Below are 22,649 nucleotides of genomic sequence, written 5' to 3'. Positions count from 1 at the left end.
TGTAACAGGAGAGTGTGCGCAAGAAGGTGCGCGAGAGGTGTGGTGTGAAACAGGGAGTGCGGTGGTGGAATGGACGGAGTGTGTGGAATGCATGAGAGGCGCTGAGACGCCGGGCTTGGTGAGTGTGAAAGGGGCCGCGTATGCATGTGAGCATGCGAGTAAGGCATCGACGTGGACCGGGGCAGCGTTTAGGGCGACGGATAGCCGATGCGAGCACTCGGTGCGCTTTGTTCGCTGCGGGGACCGCCCGGGACCGTAGGCGCGTCGCTCCGGGACGGGGCATCGTGCACGATTCGGGCCGGGCCCTGCACTGAATGGTCGGTGCCGCGTCAGAGCGGCGATCGGCGCGATTCCGGGGGAGGGGGGCCGGGTCGGACCTTCGCCCCCTGGCGGGGACGGGGTTCCGACCGGGCGAGCTTCGGTCGTCGGGCAGGAGGCCGCAAAGCTCTGCGCCGAGATGGTGCGTGGAATCTCGGGCCGAGCATGCCGCCTCTCCAGAATCGTAAATGCCGGACGGACCCAACCTACGGTAGACAAACCACCCGAATTCATTGCTCGGCTGTGCAAAGCCGAGCTGTGTAAATGTAACAACGCACCGAGAGGCTCAGATATAGCGGACTGTGATGATGACAGTGTTTTGGATTTGAAATTGGGAATAGGGAATATGATTGGCAAATTTGATTGGCAAAATTGATGGGTAAAAATGATTGGCAGTGATTGGCAAGAATTGGATGGGCGAAATTGATAGTGAGAGATGTCCGATGTAGAGGGATAGCAAATCCACCATCCCTCACATCCCCGGGCACATGAGCACTAGTTATGGGGTTTTGGCAGTGCAAGCTCGCCGAGGGAGGGTTTGGATAATTGTATAGGGACTTAGAAATGACCATAGGTAACTGTAGGGTTAAGTAGCGACATGATACCTGTAGTAGGGGACGTAGCAGATTAGTGGATTATAACGATGAGGGAGCGCAATAGTATAAGGGGCGACTGGGAAGTGCGAGTTTCAGAAGGGAGTAGTCAGCTTAGATGATGCAGTGTGGGTGCAGGAAGTTCTTTGTGGTGAGCGTGATGATTGAGTAGTGAGCAGAGTATTGTGAGTGTGGGGTGAATGGCATTGTTGGGAATGAAGAAGCCTGGGAGGAAGGAGGGTGCAGGAAGCACCAGGTGTGTGAGCACAGGTGTGCAAGTAAGTGAACAGGTGTATGGAGAATGGTTGAATGAATGGTCTGGAGTAAATGGAGTATGGAATGGATGGTGTGGAGTGAGTATGGTGGAAACTGTGGAGTGGAGTGGTTGGTGCGGAGGAGTGGATGGGGAGGATGGACCCCCATCACGAATACCCGGGGAGGGTAGTTTAAGAGTTAGGTCGAGGGTATAGGTAAATTGTGGTTGGATATTGGCATCTGTGGTGCGTGTGGAAGAATGGTGTTTGGATGGGTGCATTAGTGACATGGAAATGGCTGGGCGTGTGGCCTGTTAGAGGGATGGTTGGTTGAGTGCTCCGCCACTGTTAGTTCGTCAGCCAGGTGAGGCCGCAGGTGGGCTCTGGGAGCCAGTTAGAGTTGTTGTGGATGGGGCCCGAGGATCCGGAGGACGGACCCGGGTAGCCCAGTGCCAGAGAGGGCACCGAGGGGGTAATTGCCAGGGAGGGCCTTCCCCAGTTAGATAGGTTAAGGAGCAGGTAAGCTCGGAGGCAACTGCAGTGGCGGAGGTGTGCAGGTGGGTAGACCTGCTGGGAGAGCCACCAGACTCAGCCCAGAAATTGTGCGAAGGCACAGGGGGTTGAATCGGGGGAGTGAGACCCCAAATTGATTGGCACCACAGTTTGGTCAATGGGAATTGGTTTTTAGAACCCATCGTGTAAGACGGCCAATGGTTTGGCAAGGAAAGACCCCGGGTAGTGTAAAGTGTGTTAAAGTCATTTAGAAGGTAGATAGGATGGAAATCTCCTCGCACCATCTGCATCCACTCACCTGAGGGGACGACGTAACTCCACACCATGCCATGTTTTGATTATTTTTCTGTGCAAATGTTTTGGGAATGTGAGACGCATCATGACGTGGGTGTGACATTGTGCTGGTTGTTCCATCTCTCCCTCCTTATGAGGATTGATGATGAATTGGTGATGGCAAATTTGGTTAAAGGGATTGGTACGAATTTGGATTAGGGGAGATATGAGGAAGACGTGACGATAGAGACGAATTTGTAAATGTGTAGATAAGCTTGCTCTGTGTCCTGCTCCTTCCATTTCTTGTATAAATGCCCTTCTTTCATTTCCTCTTGTAGATAGAAATAAACCGGTGTTCTTCCTTTACCCCCTTGTTGGTTATTTGGCTTCCTCTCGTCCGATCGCTTTCGTGATTTCTTAATTGAGTTCCTGTGGTGCGATTTCGGCCAATGCTTCGCAATCGGGTTTAGTCCCTTGATAAACGGCTCGCGCCGCAGTTCGCTTTGCTCGGCGCAATCCATCAATCACACTGCGGCACGGGCGGGAGTGTTTCCTTGCGTACCGGGAGGCGCTGGTACTTAGGTCATAAGACGGATAGGCCTAATACCCTATTCAGCGCTGACCGGGCGTGACGTCATACCCCCAGGATCGGCGACGGCCAGTATACAGGACAAGGGGTTAACCCCCCCTTGGTAAGGGGAGCGCCGTCGTCTGGTTTCCGTAACAATATAATCAAGCACACAGCCATGCAATCTCCATAGACAAACATTGGCAGTAGAATGTGCCATACTGAAGAGCTCGGTGGCTTTCAACGTGGCACCGTCATAGGATACCACCTTTCCAACAAGTCACTTCGTCAAATTTCTGCCCTGGTAGAGCTGCCCCGGTCAATTGTAAGTGCTGTTATTGTGAAATGGAAATGTCTGAGCAAAAACAGCTCAGCCGCGAAGTGGTAGGCCACACAAGCTCACAGAACGGGACCACAGAGTGCTGAAGCACGTAGCACGTAAAAATCGTCTGTCCTCGGTTGCAACACTCACCACCGAGTTCCAAACTGCCTCTGCAAGCAACGCCAGCACAACAACTGTTCGTCAGGAGCTTCATGAAAAGAGTTCCCATGGCCGAGCAGCCGCACACAAGCCTAAGATCACCATGCGCAATGCCAAGCGTCGGCTGGAGTGGAGTAAAGATCGCCGCCATTGGACTCTGGAGCAGTGGAAACTCGTTCTCTGTGGTGATGAATCACGCTTCACCATATGGCAGTCCGACGGACAAATCTGGGTTTAGTGGATGCCAGGAGAACGCTACCTGCCTGAATGCATAATGCCAACTGTAAAGTTTAGTGGAGGAGGAATAATGGTCGGGGGCTGTTCTTCATGGTTCAGGCTGGGCTCCTTAGTTCCAGTAAAGGGAGGTCTTAACGCTACAGCATACAATAACATTCTAGACGATTGTGTGTTTCCAACTTTGTGGCAACAGTTTGGGGAAGGCCCCTTCCTGTTTCAGCAAAACAATGCCCCGGTGCACAAAGCGAAGTCCATACAGAAATGGTTTGTCGAGATCGGTGTGGAAGAACTTGACTGGCCTGCACAGAGCCCTGACCTCAACCCCATTGAACACCGACTGTGAGCCAGGACTATTTGCCCAACATCAGTGCCCGACCTCACTAATGTTCTTGTGGCTGAATAGAAGCAAATCCACGCAGCAGTGTTTCAACATCAAGTGGAAAGCCTTCCCAGAAGAGTGGAGGCTGTTATAGCAGCAAAGGGGAGGGGGGGTGGGGGGGGACCAACTCCATATTAATGCCCATGATTTTGGAATGAGATGACCGAGTTGAGATGTCTCAATTAGATATTAGGAAATAATTTTACCTCAACATTCATTTTATTGTCTCACCTTTATTTCATTAAATTTCTTATTATGGCATTTTTCAGTCGTATTGTTGATTTTCCTTGTCTCGTTTCTGTGTTTGTGGGTTCGAGGAATAAACCCTGTGGCGGCGGTCTGAGGTAAGCACCCTGGTTTCTCCCGCGAATGGTTTTCCTCACCCACGCGCACCAAAAAAAGTACCTCACTTTCTTGTAAGAATTCGTTTTGAAATACAACTTTTTATTACCTTTACACGAGAGTTAAAAATAACCATATTTCTGGTTCACCCTGTGAACCTTTAATTCCATCTGGGTCCACAACGATTTGTCCCACTTCATCCTTCAAGCAACTCCTCCCCATCACATCACACCTCTCTTTCGCTATCTGCTTTGCAATCCTGAATACCGCTCTCTGACCCTCTTCCGAATCCAAGCGTTCTAAGAACATTTTCCGACATGCCTCCTGCGCCTTTGCTACCGCTTTCTTTGCAGCCTTCTTGGCTGCCTTATAACTTTCATGCTCTGCTTTTTCTGCTCCCGTACCCTTCGCCTTCTGCCACTCCTTGAACTTCTTCCTCTTCTCGTCAATCCTCTTTCCAACTTCATCATCCCACCACCATGTTTCCGACTGCCTCGGTGGTCCTTTTGTCCATCCACATACCTCACGAACGGCTCCCAACAGATGATCTTTCATTGACATCCAACCACTTTCAAGCTCAACCACATCATCCTCTACCCTTCTCAGCCTCTCTTTTAATGCCTCCCTTACTGTCACCTCTTTCAACCTCCACACCTTCATTCTCGGTTGGTACTTCACCCGCCGAGCTCTCCTCGCATCTTTCACCCTTATGTCGAAGACAACCAAGTGGTGCTGTGAAACAGCCTCCTCCCCCGGGATCGTGTCCCGGAGGTGCCCCCTATCTCGCCTACGCACCATCGGGTAGTCAACGGTTGTCGTCGACCCACCTGATGTGTATGTAACAAGGTTATTATCCTCTTTCTGGAACCGAGTATTACAAATCAACAAATCAGCTCCTTCAGCAAACTCCAAAATGCTTTCACCTTCTCCATTTCTCACACCACATCCGAAACCCCCATGAACTCCCTCAAAACCTTCCATACTCCTTCCCACATGTCCATTTAGGTCTCCGCCTACCACAACAACTTCCTCATCTTTCACGTTTTCCATCAGCTTCTCTATCGCACACCAGAACTTGTTTTTCTCTTCATCGCTCCGACCAACCTGCGGAGCATATCCCGAGATGACGTTCACCAAGAGCTTTCCAATCATCATTTTCACCATCATCAACCTATCACTCTAGTCACAGTCACCACACTGTCTACAAACTCCTCAGAAAACAGGACACCAACACCATTCACGCCCTCCGGGAACCCTTGCCACACAAACTTGTATTTCTGTCCCTGCCTACCCTTCACCATTCTCACACCACTTCCCTTCCCTCTCGTCTCTTGCACACAACATATGTCCACTCTTCTTCTGACCAATACTTCCACCACTTCTCCTGATCTCCCTGTCATTGTCCCTACATTCCATGTCCCAAACCTCAGAAACCGATCTCCACATCGGGCTGTACCCTGCCCATATGTAGTTGTAATTGTCATGGTTCTCTTTTTGAGGCAATGTTTTTATGGCCGGATGCCCCTCCTGACGCCAACCCTCTTAGTCGCCTCCTATGACACGCAGGGATACGGTGTACCTATTCTAAACCAGGGTACACACCGGGAATATATATACAGACTTGGCATTTAATATGGAATTTTTTTTTTTCTTGACTTGGGTTTACTTTCTGAACTCAGTATATCAATCTGGTGAGTTTATTTTGCCCTTCGGTGATGTCTTTGTTGAAAGAACCATGTCACCGATTGTCTTTCGCAGCAAGAAGTCAATAACAGGATTATATCAAAGGTGGCGTGACAAAATGTAAGGACAGGTACATTTGATGATTGGCTTCACAATCGGGTATATAAGGGTTGTTGCGTTCTGTATTAGTGGAAAACAACTGCTGCACGTCTACAAAAGTTATTGCCGCTTCCTCTGGAGATGGTCCGTCAACTTGACAATGCTGTTTGTCATGGAGTGGTGGCTTTACGAAATTCTGGCATGAAACAGCATGCTATTGCTCGGCAGTATGGCATCACTCAAGGTCACTTGTCAAAGATACTGAAACGAAATGCTCAGAGGGGTGTCCCTACTCCAATACCAAGGCCAGGACGTCCACGCAGAACCACAAGGAGATGATCACCAGCTGCAACGGTTAGACTGCAATGGCCATACCAAGTCAGCTAATCGGCTTAGGGCTGAGTGGCAGCAACTGACAAATGTGCCTGTATCCAGATGGCTAGTCAACCAACGACTGGTTGAAGCAGGCTATCGTGCCAGGCGTCCCCTGAGAAAGCCACGCCTGACCAGACAACACAGCCAGTGCCGATGGCAGTGGGCCAGAGAGCACCGTCAATGGCAGCCAGGACACTGGAATCACGTGACCTTCAGTGACTAGTCTAGATTTCTGGTCTATCGTCAAGATGGCCGCGTTCGAGTGCGCAGACAAGTGCATGAAGCCCACAACGAAGATTGTATAGTGCCAAGAGTCCAGGCTGGAGGTGGTGGGGTGACCGTTTGGGCTGCTTTTCATGCAGGGGGCAAAACTGACCTGGTTGTTCTGAATGGAAACCTGAACCAGTTCAAGTACAGGGTCATTCTGGAAGAAACATTGCTTCCATTTGCTCGTGCAGCCTTTCGAGGAAACTTTGTCTTCCAAGATGACAATGCAGGGCCTCATCATGCTCGCATGATCCAACACTTTCTTGCTGACCGTGGTGGAGAGCATATGGAGTGGCCTGCCATGTCCCCGGAATCCGATAGAGAACTTGTGGGCAGAATGAACGCGTCAAATCAACAACTTGGACCAGCAGCCTACCTCTGTGCGTGAATTGCAGCAGACTATTGTCACTGCATGGCAAGCGATTCCTGTCCAACCCTTGGCAAATCTCGTGAACAGCATGCCTCGACGTGTACGTGCTCTCCTGAATGCTCGTGGGGGTTACACAAAGTATTGAACTGTAATTTTACTGTCCGTAATCCCAGTCATGATTTAGCTTTTGTTTTTGTTGACAATTTTTTTGGCTAATGTGCAAAATAAAGAGATACTTCTGGAAAACGTACAGAAGTTTAACACAGTACTGTCCGTGAATCAAGTTCGATATCAGTTTACATCACTTTCAAGGATCAATTTATTTGCTTCGAAATGTCAAATGTGGTTTTTGTTTCTTTTAAAGGTCACATTAACAAAATCTAGAATAATTTCAACATAATTGCAATTAACTTTTGGTTCTAAGTCATCTTGAAAAGAAAGTTCACCCCCACAAAAAAAAAATTCCATTTTAAATGCCAAGTCTGTATGTATATATATATATATATATATATATATATATATATATATATATATATATATATATATATATATATATATATATAGAACCTTCACTAGCAAATTTTAGTAAATGTTTCCCTTATAAATGTGCCCCTGTAAATATCCCCATCAATTGGCTTGGTAAAGATCGCACCCTAGTTAGTTCATGTATAACACGTAGCGAACCATAGGACCTCTCCGTAGTTATTTCATTATTGTGTGTTTCAGTTAAGGATCTGTTCCCAGTAGTTGAATCTGCGTTGCATTAATCAAATAAGATAGGCCCCTTTCAATTTCCCCAATCGCCTCACCCACGTCTCCGCAAAGTAACGGTCGAGCAGTGTTCGCTGCCCCTTGTCTTGGTTCGTTTGATTGCCCCAAGCCACCATTAGCCATGCGGTCAAGCCGAGGAAGAAGGGGGCGGAGCCGCCAGATCACGGGCGTGGCACGCCGACGCACCACCCGAGGCGGGGCCAGCGAGCCCCCACCAGCCAACCAGGGCTGACGAAAGACCATCGCGGGCGTGGCTCCATGAAGCGCGCATTGATTGCAACACGCGTAATATAAGGACGAGCGCGAAGCCTTTTTACGGAGAAGGCAGAGAGAGACGCGTGAGAAGGTACGAGTCGGGTGAGAAGGTACCAGATGAGTTGTTGGGGAAGCAAAGAGAGTGGTGAGGAGAGAGTCGTGCGTGGGTCATGAGCCAGGAGACAAGAGAGGAAGCCCGAAGTACGAGTGGAGAGAAAAGCAATATACCCTCCCCGATTTGATAACCCCGCCGAATAAGGTCCGCTCGCATGCAACCAATATCATTAGCGCTGCCTGCCAGGGTTTTCCCACCATGACGCGAGTCGACTCCTGGAGCCGGACCTCGACGCCCACTGTCTGCCTGGGCCTTTCATCCCTTCTTCCAGTCATTCCTGCCTGCTATTCCCTTGTCGTGTAAGTCTGTTTGTCTGTCCTGTTTGTTGTCCTGGGGAATAATATAAGATTGTTTGAAGGTTTGCCCTGTGTATCTGCTTCTTCCTCTTCCTGTACAGTCTCATCTTTCGTTTCTTCTTCATTTCTTGTAGATAGTAAATAAACCTGTGTTCTTCCTTTACCCTTTTTGGTTATTTGGCTTCCTCTCATCCGGTCGCTTTAGTCTTTTCCCCATTGAGTACCTGTGGCGCGATTTTGGCCAACTGCTTTATAAATCGGGTTAGTCTTTTGTTAATGGCTCGGGCTGCGGATTGCTAAACCGCTCGGCAAATACCATCTTGTCCGTGGTTCGAGCGGTACGTGTCTCCCTGTTTTGCGGAGGGATTGGTAAAGGTATTCAGGAGAACACCTTGCCCAATAACCCTGAACGCATCAAAGGGGGGTGGGGGGTGGTGGGAGAAGTATAAAACACAAGGACACTGCAAGGACTTCCAGGAAAGAAGTTGGTATTTCAAAAAAGTGGATCTAGGGTGAAATTTGCAGGGATTGAAAGACATTCCATTTATTAGACTATTCTCAAAGTATTAAGGATCTGGAAACTACAACAACTATGCAACTATCTGGAAACTACAACTACAAGTACTACCACTACCACAAGACTTGCCCACCTAAGGGATGAAGCAACACCCTTGCGGGTTTACAATTTGGCACCTTGTTCCCTTGGAACACAAAGGTGATCCCAGGGGAGGAGGCTGTTTCACAGCACCACTTGGTTGTCTGCGACGTAAGGGTGAAAGGTGCGAGGAGAGCTCGGCGGGTGAAGTACCAACCGAGAATGAATGTGTGGAGGTTGAAAGCGGTGACAGTAAGGGAGGCATTAAAAGAGAGGCTGAGTAGGGTCGAGGATGATGTGGTTGAGCTTGAAAGTGGTTGGATGTCAATGAAAGCTAGTCTGTTGGGAGCCGTTGGTGAGGTATGTGGATGGACAAAAGGACCACCGAGGCACTCGGAAACATGGTGGTGGGATGATGAAGTTGGAAAGAGGATTGACGAGAAGAGGAAGAAGTTCAAGGAGTGGCAGAAGGCGAAGGGTACGGGAGCAGAAACAGCAGAGCATGAAAGTTATTAGGCAGCCAGGAAGGCTGCAAAGAAAGAGGTAGCAAAGGCGCAGGAGGCATGTAGGAAAATGTTCGGAGAACGCTTGGATTCGGAAGAGCGTCAGAAAGCAGTATTCAGGATTGCAAAGCAGATAGCGAAAGAGAGGTGTGATGTGATGGGGGTGAGTTGCTTGAAGGATGAAGTGGGACAAATCGTTGTGGACCCAGATGGAATTAAAGGAAGATGGAAAAGATATATGGAAATGCTGTTGAATACAGAGAATGAATGGGATGGCAACATAGAGAGTAACCAAGTTTTAGGACCGGCAGAGAAGATAACTGAGAAGGAAGTTGAGGAAGCGATAAAAGCAATGAAGGGTAGAAAAGCAGGAGGGCCGACGGGAGTTGTGGGAGATATGTTGAAGGCAGCAGGAAGTTGGGGTGTGAAGAGAATGACAGAGATCTGTAATCCGGTGGTGAAAGAAGGCCGCATTCCAGTGGATTGGGAACTGTGTACCCTCGTCCCTCTATACAAGGGGAAAGGTGACCCTCTGGAGTGTGGCTTGCACCGAGCGATAAAGTTATTGGAGCATGGAATGAAGGTATTGGAAAGGGTGTTGGAGAGGAGGATAAGGAAGAAAGTGAAGATCGACGAAATGCAGTTTGGATTCATGCCAGGAAGAGGAACGACAGACGCGCTTTTCATTGTGAGGCAGTTGCAGGAGAAGTACATGGAGAAGAGGAAGAAGTTGTTTCTTGGGTTTGTTGATCTGGAGAAAGCATTCGATCGGGTTCCACGCAAAGTATTGACATGGGCATTGAGGAAGTTAGGAGTGGAGGAATGGTTGATCAGAGTAGTGATGGCAATGTACAAAAGAGCGCGCACAGCTGTAAGGACGAAGGACGGGAACAGTGGTGAGTTTGAGGTGAAGGTGGGAGTGCATCAAGGGTCAGTACTGAGTCCACTACTATTTGTAGCTGTGATGGAGGTGCTGGCTCAGAACGTAAAGGAGGGTTTACCATGGGAGTTGTTGTATGCAGGTGATCTGGTGTTGATTGCGGAAAGTATGGATGGACTGAAGGAAAAGATGAACACGTGGAAGGAATGTATGGAGACAAAAGGTCTGAAGGTGAATATCGGAAAGACGAAGGTGATGGCAAGTGGTAAAGCATGTGGTGAGGTGGAAAGAACTGGGAAGTGGCCCTGTGCTGTGTGTAGGAAGGGTGTCGGAGTGAACTCCATTCAGTGTACAATGTGCGCTGAGTGGGTTCATCAAAAATGTAGTGGTCTGAGAGGGTCATTAACCAGTGTGGCAGCTACATTCAAATGTAAGGTGTGCACAGAGGGAGCTGCAGATGGAGGAAATGTTGAGTTGGATCTTGGAGACGGCGTGAAGCTGGAAGGTGTGAAAACATTTTGCTACCTCGGAGACATGCTGAATGGAGAAGGTGGATCAGACTCGGCAACGGTTGCTCGAGTGAGATGTGCATGGAAGAAGTTTCGGGAATTGAGTGGCGTGCTGATGATGAGGGGAGTGTCGTTGAAGCTGAAGGGAAAGGTGTATGCTGCATGTGTGAGAAGTGTTATGATTTATGGGAGCGAGACATGGGTAATGAACGTAGAGCAGCAACGAAGGTTGGAAAGGGTGGAAATGCGAATGGTTCGACGGATGTGCGGAGTATCGTTGAGAGAGAGGAAGACAAATGATGAATTGCGAAAGATGATGGGAATGGAGCCTGTGATTGATGCTGTGAAGAGGAACAGGTTGAGATGGTTTGGTCATGTGTTGAGGAAGGATGAAAGTGACTGGTTGAGAAGAGTGATGGAAATGAATGTAGAAGGAAGTCGAAGACGGGGAAGACCGAGAAAGACTTGGCTAAAGATGGTGGAAGAAGAAATGCGGGCAAGGGGGTTAACAAGGAGAGATGCAGAAAATAGGGCAAAATGGAGAAGATTGTCATGGGGACCGCAAGGCTAACCCCCGCTCTTGCAGGGAAAATGGCCTTTAAAATGCATGTTGTGTTGTTGTTGTTGTTCCCTTGGAACAGGGGGAACACGAGGTCAAGGGCAGGTAGTTTGAAATGTGTTTTTTTTTTTTTCATTCAGGGGGCTGGCAATAACTCGCCTACTTTTAACGAAGGACACCATGGAATCTTTAACGTACACTAATCAATGCTAATGTGAAACTCCGGGATGACAGTTTATAACTCGGTCGAGATTAAAACCCCGTCTGGACTGCTTAGAGGTGAGTGTACGTACCTTATTTTTAATATACAAGACAAGAAGACAAGTTTTTAATATACAGGTGGAATGGGCAAGAAATCTACGTGGTGGAGTGGTGGTGGTAGTAGTAGTGGAGGGCCATAACTCTTGACTACTCCACCACATACATAGCTACTCCACCACCAAACCAGTCGAGGCAATGTCACGATAAATATCTAATTATTAACAAGTGAAATGACGTCACATTAGCAGATGGGTAAGAGAACACAAAGTTGTTTTCCACCACTTCAGCTCAACGAAACGGAATGAAACTTCATGCACACCTGTAACTAGTAGACGGTGTTCTACCATTTAAAAAAACAAATAAACACTTCAAAATCTCTTCGAAAACAGACTACAGTATATCGAGATAAAATGATGACAAAAGTTGCGGACAACGGAGAACAACAGTTTATAAAGATTACAGATAATCTTTTTAAATTAAGGGTTTGTAAAATAAAAATGCTTTGCTAGTTTACATTACGCATTTAAATGGCAAGCCAATGAGAGCCTTGCACAAAATGGAGAGCATGGCTCGGACTATGAAATGGCACGACTAGGAAGGTATCCCCGAATACTATTCAGAGTGAAGAGTACTTTAGCAAAACAGAACTAGAGCAAAGTTGATGGCAGGCCATCACAAGTCCCCAGGCTTCCCAACTAAAGTAAAAGTTGAAAGATGACAGAATGTTGCAACAAAATATCAAATTTTGAGTTAAGGGTGTAGTACTGGTGAAAAATTGAGAAAACTACATAGGTACCTTTGAGAGGCCTTTACACAAAAACAAAGTCAAGTTAATATCTAATTTTCAGTTTTTCTTGAAAGATATAATCTTGGCTTTAACTCAGACCAGTTTCAACGCTTCTTTGTCATATTACATGCATATAATTTGCATAAATTAGACCGTCAATAAAAAACAAGGAAAAACAAAGAACACATTTCTACTTCTATCTTCTATGTCACCTATCATTCTTTTCACACAAAACTTGGTACATGTATTATACATGTGTTACTCTACTACCTGATGAGAGGATTTTGTGAAATTATGTCAAATGTTCACTAATTAGCTAATTATGCCAATTACCAGATAAAACTTGGTTGTCCTTCAATAAATCCACAATGGCTACTCCTATAAACAAAAGCCTTCATCATTTTAAAGGAAGTGATATTCTGAATATCCTGTCCAAATTTCAGCCCAAAAGAATGATGCATTTCCCAAGTTATAACAAATTTCATGCAAAATATTATATTTCTTGTAAATTGCGTGTAAAGATAACATTAGATATTTTAAAGGAAATACTGAATGAGTTTATACAATACGTATGAATCTAAACCGTAAAAACATAGTTTTTTAAAAAGAGGCATATTGGAAAGTTCACCAGTACTACACCCTTAAGAAATATTTTTCCTGTTTTGACCCCTGCGTCTCTCCAAGTCCCCATGCCCTGGAGCATGGATCGGGGTCAAATCTCCCCCAATGTTGATTGGATATACAAAGTTTCATTTTTTAAAAAAGTTTTAAATTGTACTCGTAATTGCATTTTTAAAGGTATTTGACCTTTTCATGCCACCCCAGGGGGCAGCGCAAAAATGATACTGCTCTCGCACCTTCTTGACATGTGGCGATCATAACTACCAAGTTTGTTGAATTTCTGCAAAACCATTTTGGAGGAGATAGCGTGACGGACAGACACAGACAGAGTCGATTACAATACCCCCCCTCCCCCCCCCCCGTTTGTTTTTCTTCAAAAAGCATGGCGATAACAAACCCAATGCAGAGCCTCACCAGGATACTTGTCTACATAACCCCATTCACACAACAAGCTGCTGGGTGTGACCCCTTGTAGATTAAAAACGTCTTTCTAATTTAGCATCTGTATTTTAAATGTAAAATTTATAATCCTATTCCATTGCTGTGAGCATGCGACGTCAGTTTTAAATACATACCTCAAAAGGAAACTTGAAGCGTTGCATCAGCAACACAGCAATGTCCTCAGCCAAAACATGACATGCACCCTGTAAAAGCATTACCTGTAAACAGGTATCGCTGTAATCAGCATTGGAAGGGCTTCCATTCAACCAATCATGTGACCAGATTCTGCGCATGAACAAAATTTCGATAGTTTATGACGCCACTAACGGTTGCTCCTGATCCAGGTGAGCTTCAGGGCCCGTGGTCCGTTTTATTACTTGAAAAATCGAAGATTTTTACGAAGATTTTTCAAGTATATTGGTCGGTTCCGTTTATGGTTCTGTCTGTTTGTCTGTCTGTTTGTCACCGGCCTACAGGTCACAATTCTAAACCGATCGTCACAAAACTTCATTAAGTTGTCTCGGTCATCCCAATTGAGAAGCATATTGATTCAGAGGTCAAAGGTCATCTGGAGGTCAAATTTCTAAAATCGACATTTTTAATCCGATTGACTTGAAAATTGAATAGCATTTGTATATCAAGTCACTAAATTGAGAAATGAACTATTTTTGAGGTCAAAAGGTCAAAGATCAAAGGTCAACTTAAGGTCAAATTTAAAAAATCATCAATTTTCATCTAAAAAGCCGTCAATTCTCAACCGATTGACTTGAAAATTGAATAGCATTTGTATATAGACACTAAATTGTGAAACCAACTATTTTTCAGGTCAAAGGTCAACTCAAGGTCAACCTTCCAAAATCATCATTTTTCATCTGAAAAATTGTCACTTTTCTTCCTATTGACCCAAGCTTTGATCAAGATTGTCAATTTTAATCTTGATGAAATGGACAATTTGCTGTATCAATGGAATTTTTTTTCTTGGGGAGGGGGGGGGGGGCGTATTTTGCAAGTATCGTACTCCGCATGACGTCTTCTTGTTTGTTTGTTTGTCACCGGCCTACAGGTCACAATTTTCAACCGATCTTCACGAAACTAAACTAAGTATTTTTGAGGTCAACATAAGCCAAAAGGTCAACATAGGCCACATTTCTAAAATCCTCAATTTTCATCCAATTGACTTGAAATTTGAAGAGGACTTGCATATCTGGTCACTGAATTCAACCACAAATTATATTTTAGGTAAACATAGGCCAAAAGGTCAACATAGGCCGATTTTCTAAAATCACCAATTTTCTTTTGATTGACTTGAAATTCTAAGAGGATTTACATATATGGTCACTGAATTCAACCACCAACTATTTTTGAGGTCAACCTAGGCCAAGTTTTTAAAATCCTCAATTTTCATCCGATTGACTTGAAAATTTAACAGCATTTGCACATTGAGTCACTAAATAGGGAAACTATTAATCTATTAATTAATTAAAATAGGGAAACTATTAATCAATACAAAGGAATCTTATGTCATTATAGCTTTCCTGCAGAATGATTTGTTGTTTTTATATACAGTATATACATATTTTTGTTTGTTTTTTTACCCAACAATATGGCCACTCGCAACCCATGCAACTCCTACCACCCCACCCCCCTCACCCCTCCTCCCAAACATGATTAATAAGACGTCATGCGGAGCACGATACTTGCAAAATCCACCCCTCCCCACAAAAAGGTTGCCATTGATACATCAAATTGTCCATTTCATTAAGATTAAAATTGAGGATCTTAATCAAAGCTCGGGTTTTTTTTTTGTTTGTTTGTTTTTTGGAAATTCCAACTTCTTTCATGGAAGTCCTTGCAGTGTTCATATGTTTTATACATCTCCCACCTCCCCCAAAGCCCTCCCCCTCCCACATTTCTCCCGATGTCCCTGCTCTCAAATGTTGTGTTTGTTTCCTTCCCCCTCTCTCCCCATCTTGTCTGCCGCTCCCCTAATTTTTTGTGTTTTGTGTGTCGGTTTGACTTTTTGTGTGATTAATGTTAGCTCTTTCACGAGCCTCGATCTTGTATACAAAAAAAAAAAAACAACTATTTTTGAGGTCAAAAGGTCAAAGGTCAACCTTCCAAAATCATCATTTTTCATCTGAAAATCATCACTTTTCTTCCTATTGACCCGAGCTTTGATCAAGATTGTCAACTTTAATCTTGATGAAATGGACAATTTGCTGTATCAATGGAATTTTTTTTTCTTCGGGGTGGGGGGCGGATTTTGCAAGTATCATGCTCCGCATGACGTTTTCTTGTTTATTTATTTTTACGACTAAGCACCGACAACAAATATCAGTTCCTACTAAACCTGGTGTTGGCTTAACGGTTAAGGTGGATGGCCTGAGATCCTAAGGTCCTATTTTTGAGCCCTTTGTATGCTGTTGAATTAACACCAGTTGGGTTGACTCAGCCTGTCATCCTGCAGAGGTCGGCAAAATGAGTACAATGGGACTGGTAATGGGGGGCATTGCATCAGTGGCACAGTAGTCCTGGCAGGGCGGCACAGTCACCCTCCCCACTTGCAAAGCCAGTGAGGGGTGTCGGTTTAGTCACCGACAGCCTGACCATGCGGCCGGTAGCATTGGGTTACATGTTACCAGTGGCAGTCCCAAAAAACTGACCTAACATCAATGGCGAAGTGAAAGGCCCACATACTTTAACAATTGCCTATATTAGTGATGTGAGTTTTGTACTTTGAATGTGGATCGTTTCTAAGTTAGCCATGCTCGCTCCTGAGGGTGCGTTTGCCTGTGTATAGATCTACTTATAATCTATGTAGTTTCCTTCAGCATTGTGTTTATTATCGCAATGCTTTTTGAAAACAAACAAGCGTTACGCCTAGGTCCCCCGTCGGTGAAGTGATGTGAGTTGACAAAGTGGAAGACGCAGAAAACATGCTATGATATGATATTTCGCTCACAAGGTTCAGACATACATGGAGGCGGCCATCTTGGATTTTGACGTGGCGACCCAATTTTCAATGGCGTTCTTTCTTATGCCTAGATACACCCACACACCAGATTAGAAGTTGGTACTTCGCTTATTTTTCAAGATATTCTGCTCACAAGGTTCAGACATACATGGCGGCGGCCATCTTGGATTTTGACGTGGCGACCCAATTTTCAATAGCCTTCTTCCTTGTGCCTAGATACACCCACACACCAGATTAGAAGTTGGTACTTCGCTTATTTTTCAAGATATTCATCTCACAAGGTTCAGGCATACATGGCGGCGGCCATCTTGGATTTTGACGTGGCGACCCAATTTTAAACAGCGTCCTTCCTTGTGCCGAGATACACCCACACACCAGATTAGAAGTTGGTACTTCGCTTATTTTTCGCGATATTTCGCTCACAAGGTTCAGACGTATATATGGTGGCGGCCATCTTGGATTTTGACGTGGTGACCCAATTTTCAATAGCGTTCTTCCTTATGCCGAGATACACCCACACACCAAATTAGAAGTTGGTACTTCGCTTATTTTTCAAGATATTCATCTCACAAGGTTCAGACATACATGGCGGCGGCCATCTTGGATTTTGACGTGGCGACCCAATTTTAAACAGCGTTCTTCCTTGTGCCTAGATACACCCACCCACCAAATTAGACGTTGGTACTTCACTTATTTTTCAAGATATTCATCTCACAAGGTTCAGACATACATGGCATCAGACATACATGGCGGCGGCCATCTTGGATTTTGACGTGGGTTGCACCCACACACCAAATTCGAATGCGGTCCTTCGCTTATGCACACACACATGCACGCATGGACAGACGGACGGACGGACGGACACACAGACGGAGGGGAAAACCATAGTCCCCCTTTCGCTCCGCTGTGCGACGGGGGACAACAAACAGGGGGGATATTGTAATCGACTCTGTGTCTGTCCGTCACGCTATCTCCTCCTAAACGGTTTTGCAGAAAATCAGCAAACTTGGTAGTTATGATCGCCACATGTCAAGAAGGTGCGAGAGCAGTATCATTTTTGGCCCAGCCCCCCGGGGCGGCATCAAAAGGTCATGTAGGTTCGGGCAGGAATTCTCAGCGTTTTAGGCCCAATTTCAACCAATTAATGAGCGCAGATTTTGATGCGGTCAATCCACCTTCGTTAGGCATCAGATATAAACCTTGAGGCCAAGTTTCATCGAAATTGTGTGTTTCGTTCAAGTGATGACTGAAGTGTTTACAGGCTCACACATTGAGTGATTGACTGACTGACTGCCTGCCTGCCTGACCGCATAAGCCCACCTGACTAAAGTCTAGGTGGGCTAAAAAAAATTTACAAATCCATCGATAGGTCGGTGGTCTGTCTTTCACCTCCTCCTTTGTGGTCTTTCACACTCTGCTCTTTCTGTGCTTTGTACCCCCCAGGTTTCTGCAGGGTACACACAGTCCACCATCAACGCCCTTCTGGTGGAACTACCTAAATGCAGGATCACTGCTCGCCTCTCCTCATTTGAACCTCTTTTTCCCCACCTGTGGAACCAACTTCTACATTCTCTTCAATCTCATTCTTCCCTCCAGGTGTTCAAGACAGCTGTTCACCGCAATCTTAGATCGTCCCAAATCCGAAACGATGATCTTTTCTACTCTCATTCACCTCCCTCCCTCCACACAACCCCAAGCCCTCCTCCTTCCAGATTTTCAATTTTTCCTTCCTGGATCTATCTTGTCCACCCCATGCGTCCTTTCCTGCCCCCATTCCTCCACACAACCATTGTCTGTCCAAGCCTCCCATCTTCAACTCTGCAGTAGGTGTCTCTCCTCTCTCTCCTTCCGTTCATTTTGCCTTTCACAACCTGATCCGTTGTGTACTGGCTCTTCCAACAAGAGCTAGTACACGTTCCATGACTCCGTATACAATCTTATTTTATTAATGTTACTTGAGTCACTAGTCGAGCCCGTTCTCCACTTATGCTTAAAAGAGCCAGCTTTGGTCAAATTTAATTACCAAAATAAATAACTTGAAAGGGCTGTCAACTTCAGATCGTGCCTGTGGTACATCGATTACGTCAGGCCTGAGAATAACATATCAGAATAGATCTGCAGGAACACGCTCACCCACCTCCCCCATTCCTTCTGCAACAGCCAGTCATTGCAAACAAAATTAAAATCTCATGGGGTTCTACGTATTTGTGAGATACATGTAGCCTCTCCAACCTCCCTACCCTCTGTTTCATCATCATCTATCTGCTCTCAGTCCACAGAACATTGTATAAAAGTCAAAAGCACAGGACGCTGACCTGAGAATCCCCTCGTCTAATAATACTTACCAGCAAACGAGGCATCACAAGGTTTGCAAGTGCAGTACAGCCAATTGTGAATGCGGTCCTCAAAGGTACATCACGAGAGCAAAGTCTGCAGGTCAGAACCACACAGTGGGATTGCGACGATTTCCAAGATAGTAGGTACCTCAGTTGCTCCAGGTTAAATATACATATAAAGGTTTTGATAGCCAACAGAAAATGCATGTCAAGGACCTTCCATAGAATTTTGTACTTTGACGGAAAGCAGAGCAAATATTTGGGCCCGGTTAGCAAGGATTCAGCTATCAGGAGCTAACGATATTCGAGTCTACGTAGCTAACAACACAATCCTCGGTCTCATTTCTCATTATCAAAGGCTTATGGTAGAGCCTGTGCATTCCGCTTCAACACCAAAGGACAGTACGGGTCAACTAAGGACTCCGATCGTTTTTGCTGATCTGTCTTTCAGGTCATCAAGTGGACATTTATAAAGAACCATGCAACGTTTCCGAAGGGTATCTCAAATAGCACCACGACAGATTAATTTTCACCACGACGAGCCCCCGGGTGCAATATTTTTTGCGTCGGGTCAATTCCCCCCTCAAGTTTAAGTCTTTTGGATAACAATGGGGCATTTATGAAACCTTTTCTTTTTTCATTTATTTTGTTATATTGGTTGAGCCACTGAGTATAGTCAGGTTCACCATGTTTTTTCATTGAAAAATTTTGGAGATTAGCAAAACTATACATTTTTGGAATATTCAGAGCATGAGGAATCCAAAAATTAATGTTCGCATTTGCCTAGACACCTTTGCGAAAATGACACTCAGGACAGTGATGAAGATCTGTAAAAGCATATTCCTGAACGGTATAGACCTCGTAGATCCTGTGTATAGGACTTATAGTTCAATCTGATACTAACAAGGCTGCTTTCTTGCTTTATAAACCCATACCTATAACTTCAAAGGACTTGCAATATCATGTATTATGTAATACACTTATATCACAAATATATAGACAATGGTTTTCAATCACCTTTGTTTGTTGCTTTTATATAACCCTGAGCACTATTTTGAGGCCTTTAATTGATTTCTTGACCCAGAAAACATAGGATTAGCATATTTAATTAAGTTTCTAGGTTGACTAGAAGCCGAGATAGCGCAAAATATGTATTTTATGGCGGCCATTTTGAAAATCCAAAATCCGTGTCTGTGAAAAAGCCAACATTGATTTTCGGATTCTCCATGCTCTGATGATTCCAAAAATGTACAAGTTTGCTACTCTCCCACAATTTTGAACGAAATTCTATTTGTTAACATAGTGAACCTGACTAGTAAGTACATGCGTGTATGGTGTCATTTCGCTGGAGTTTGAGACGTCATCTGTGTTGATGAAGCGAGCAGCAAAGGAATGTTATTAAGCTGATGTCAGCTCAGAGCAAGCAAGTCAGCTTGACCGAAACAGAATAGCCTGCGATGGAACCATTGAGATTCTTGATCCTCCAACATGGGAGAGTGGGTGTACACCAAGGAGATGAGCTTATTACACAGAGCCCGACAGCACCAGGGGTTGCAACAATATTACCGAAAAATGCTTGGGAAGACCTTATCACACCTAAAATCCTCTAAGAAACCCGTTTACAGACGAGTTTGTGGGTCGGGGGGAAGCTCCGCTTAAGGGCATCCCAATACAGCCTGTTGCAGTGCACGAGCAGAGCGAACAGAGCAAAATAACAAAGGTATTTGTTACCTTGCGTATCTATGTACATCTGATGTCAAACTTGAATGGTTTCACAAGAACACTCATGGTAGTCAAAATTGAAATCCTATAAATGGAGAGCAGCTATGTATGGGAACGGGTCTACAGACAAACTGAAAATGTCAGAAAAATGCCGATTCAAAAGGAAAATATCACTAGCGATGAGCAACCCGTTCCTTTTCGAAAATGCTGCAAGTTCAGGCAATATAATCAAACAAACGTGAAATGAGGATTGAAAATCCTCCAGCTCCGAAATATGAGCACTTCTGATGCTATCAATAGAATAGTGGGCCTGCATCATCAGCCCAGGCACCTTGGGTTCCAATATTGAGGAACCTGTGCAGCACCATTTGGGTCATTCGCACTCGGTATAAGAATAAATTATATACAAATTTATATATACAGGGTGTTTGAAAAAGATTGATACAACTTTGACTTCCTGCCATTTCTTTGTTTTTTGACCTATACCGTTTTCATTTTCAGGGTTTGGTGGTGTTATCGTGGCATTTGTTCCCTGGGATTTCTAGCTCCGTAGCTCAACTATGCCATTGGCAGTGGAGCAGAAGACAAAAGTGGTGGCTCTGTGGTATAAGACAAAATCGTATGTAGACACCCGCCGGAGGTTCTGCCGGGAATACGACCTCAGAACACGTGATGGACCCACAAATTGTGCCATTCAACGTATTGTGAAACATTTTGAGCACAAGGGTACAGTGCACAACCAGAGCAAGGGCAACGGTGGCAGGCCAGCATCAGTAACCAAGAGCCAAGCTAACATCGACGCCGTGCGGGATTCTGCAGTGGACAGTCCCAAGAAGTCCCACCGCCGGCGCTCCCAGGAGCTGGGCATCAGACCAACATCAGTCTGGCGTATCCTCACTAAGGAACTAAAGCTTTTCCCATAGATCATCTCTATCAGGCATAAATTGAGTCAATATGACATGAGAAGGAGACTCGATATGTGCAATTGGCTCAGTGACAGGATGGAGCGGTACCCAAACTGAATCAACCTGATGTGGTTCAGTGATGAAGCCCATTTCCACTTGAACGGTGCCATTAACAACCACAACAACATTTTCTGGGGAGCAGAACCACCTGAGACCTACAGGAAAGTTGGACAGAACTTTGGAGTCAGGATCAATGCCTGTCTGAACCGTGGAGGGGCACACATCAAGAACGTCAATTACAAGGATTTCGCGTAAATGCCAATTTCAGACCTTGGGTTCTCACTAACTCGAGCAGTGACTTACTACAATAGCAATTAGTGATAGAAAATACTATGTTATAATCTTTCAACAAATGTTTGGTTCATGTTCCTGAGGTTTCTGTTCCTTTGTTACCCCACGTTTAAAGTAGTATCACTCTTTTTGAAGCACACTGTATATGCACAAACATATATGAATTTCAACAATGTTATGCCAGAAACTAAACTATCTAGTCATCTGAAAATGGGTTCCAAAGGAATGTCACGTGATGGTAAACTAAGTGTAAACAAGAACGTCACAACGTCGAAGAGTGCGATCGACTGATATACCTCCGCCCACATTATTACATTATAATACTTGTACAAAGTTCAATTTTAATCCCTTCAGCTGTTCTCAAGCATCACGTTTTTAGCTGACGTGACCTCTAACTTTTGACGCCAAAATATAATCACTTTGTCTTTGCATCATATGTACTTATACCAGGTTTGGTCAAAATCCCATCATTGGTTCACAGGTTTTTGTGGTAACAGGATTTTTACCTAAATAACCTCTGAACTTTGACCTCTTGACCCCAAAATCTAATCAGTTCATCTTTCCATCATAGTACATACTTGATCTAATTCTGATTTAAATCCCTTCAGTCGTTCTCAAGTTATCGTGGTAACGAAAACGTATCACGGACGCACGGACAGACAACTTCAAAACATAATGGCTCCAGCGACTTCGTCGGTGGAGGCAGAACAATAAACCAAACTATCATCAAGCTGAGGACAATGCACTGGGAGTGCCCCAAGTAGCAAGAAGAACCCTGACAATCGAATCACAAGTGTTGATCACATGGATCGAAGATTTAAACCTTCTCTTGTAAGCGGCACACGGGGAAATGGCCAGTGATGATATGAACGCGTGTCATGGACGGTACAGTAGCAGATTAAATTCAATGGCTTCATGACTTTGCACCCAGACTACCACTCTGGGGTGTCACACTCTGGGGATTTAGGCATTTGCTTTCAAGACAGATCTAGTGAATGAAAAGGTGACACCACAAA

General features: G+C 45.1%; 1 protein-coding gene across 5 annotated transcripts in view; it reads right to left on the bottom strand.

Annotated features, from left to right (window-relative positions):
• The window catches only part of WBP1L (WW domain binding protein 1 like), a 126,315-nt gene that overhangs the window by 82,439 nt on the left and 21,227 nt on the right, over nucleotides 1-22,649 (bottom strand). For 2 of the 5 annotated variants that reach the window (XR_010983784.2, XM_068111264.2), the window contains exons 2-3: nucleotides 18,665-18,749; nucleotides 13,480-13,563 (exon numbers count right to left, since the gene is read on the bottom strand). The exons of 2 other annotated variants lie outside the window; for them this stretch is intronic. Coding sequence is in view for 2 of the 3 variants with exons in the window: in XM_068111264.2 (XP_067967365.2) it covers nucleotides 13,480-13,563; nucleotides 18,665-18,679 (99 nt within the window). In the remaining variant the exon portion in view is untranslated. The remainder of the gene's footprint in view (nucleotides 1-13,479; nucleotides 13,564-18,664; nucleotides 18,750-22,649) is intronic. One more of the 5 variants, XM_068111267.2, reaches the window with a different exon arrangement.

Source organism: Myxine glutinosa, chromosome 3, assembly GCF_964187855.1.
Source record: "Myxine glutinosa chromosome 3, kmMyxGlut1.1, whole genome shotgun sequence".
NCBI classification, from domain to species: Eukaryota; Metazoa; Chordata; class Myxini; order Myxiniformes; family Myxinidae; genus Myxine; species Myxine glutinosa.
This window is presented reverse-complemented; position numbering and strand designations above follow the sequence as displayed.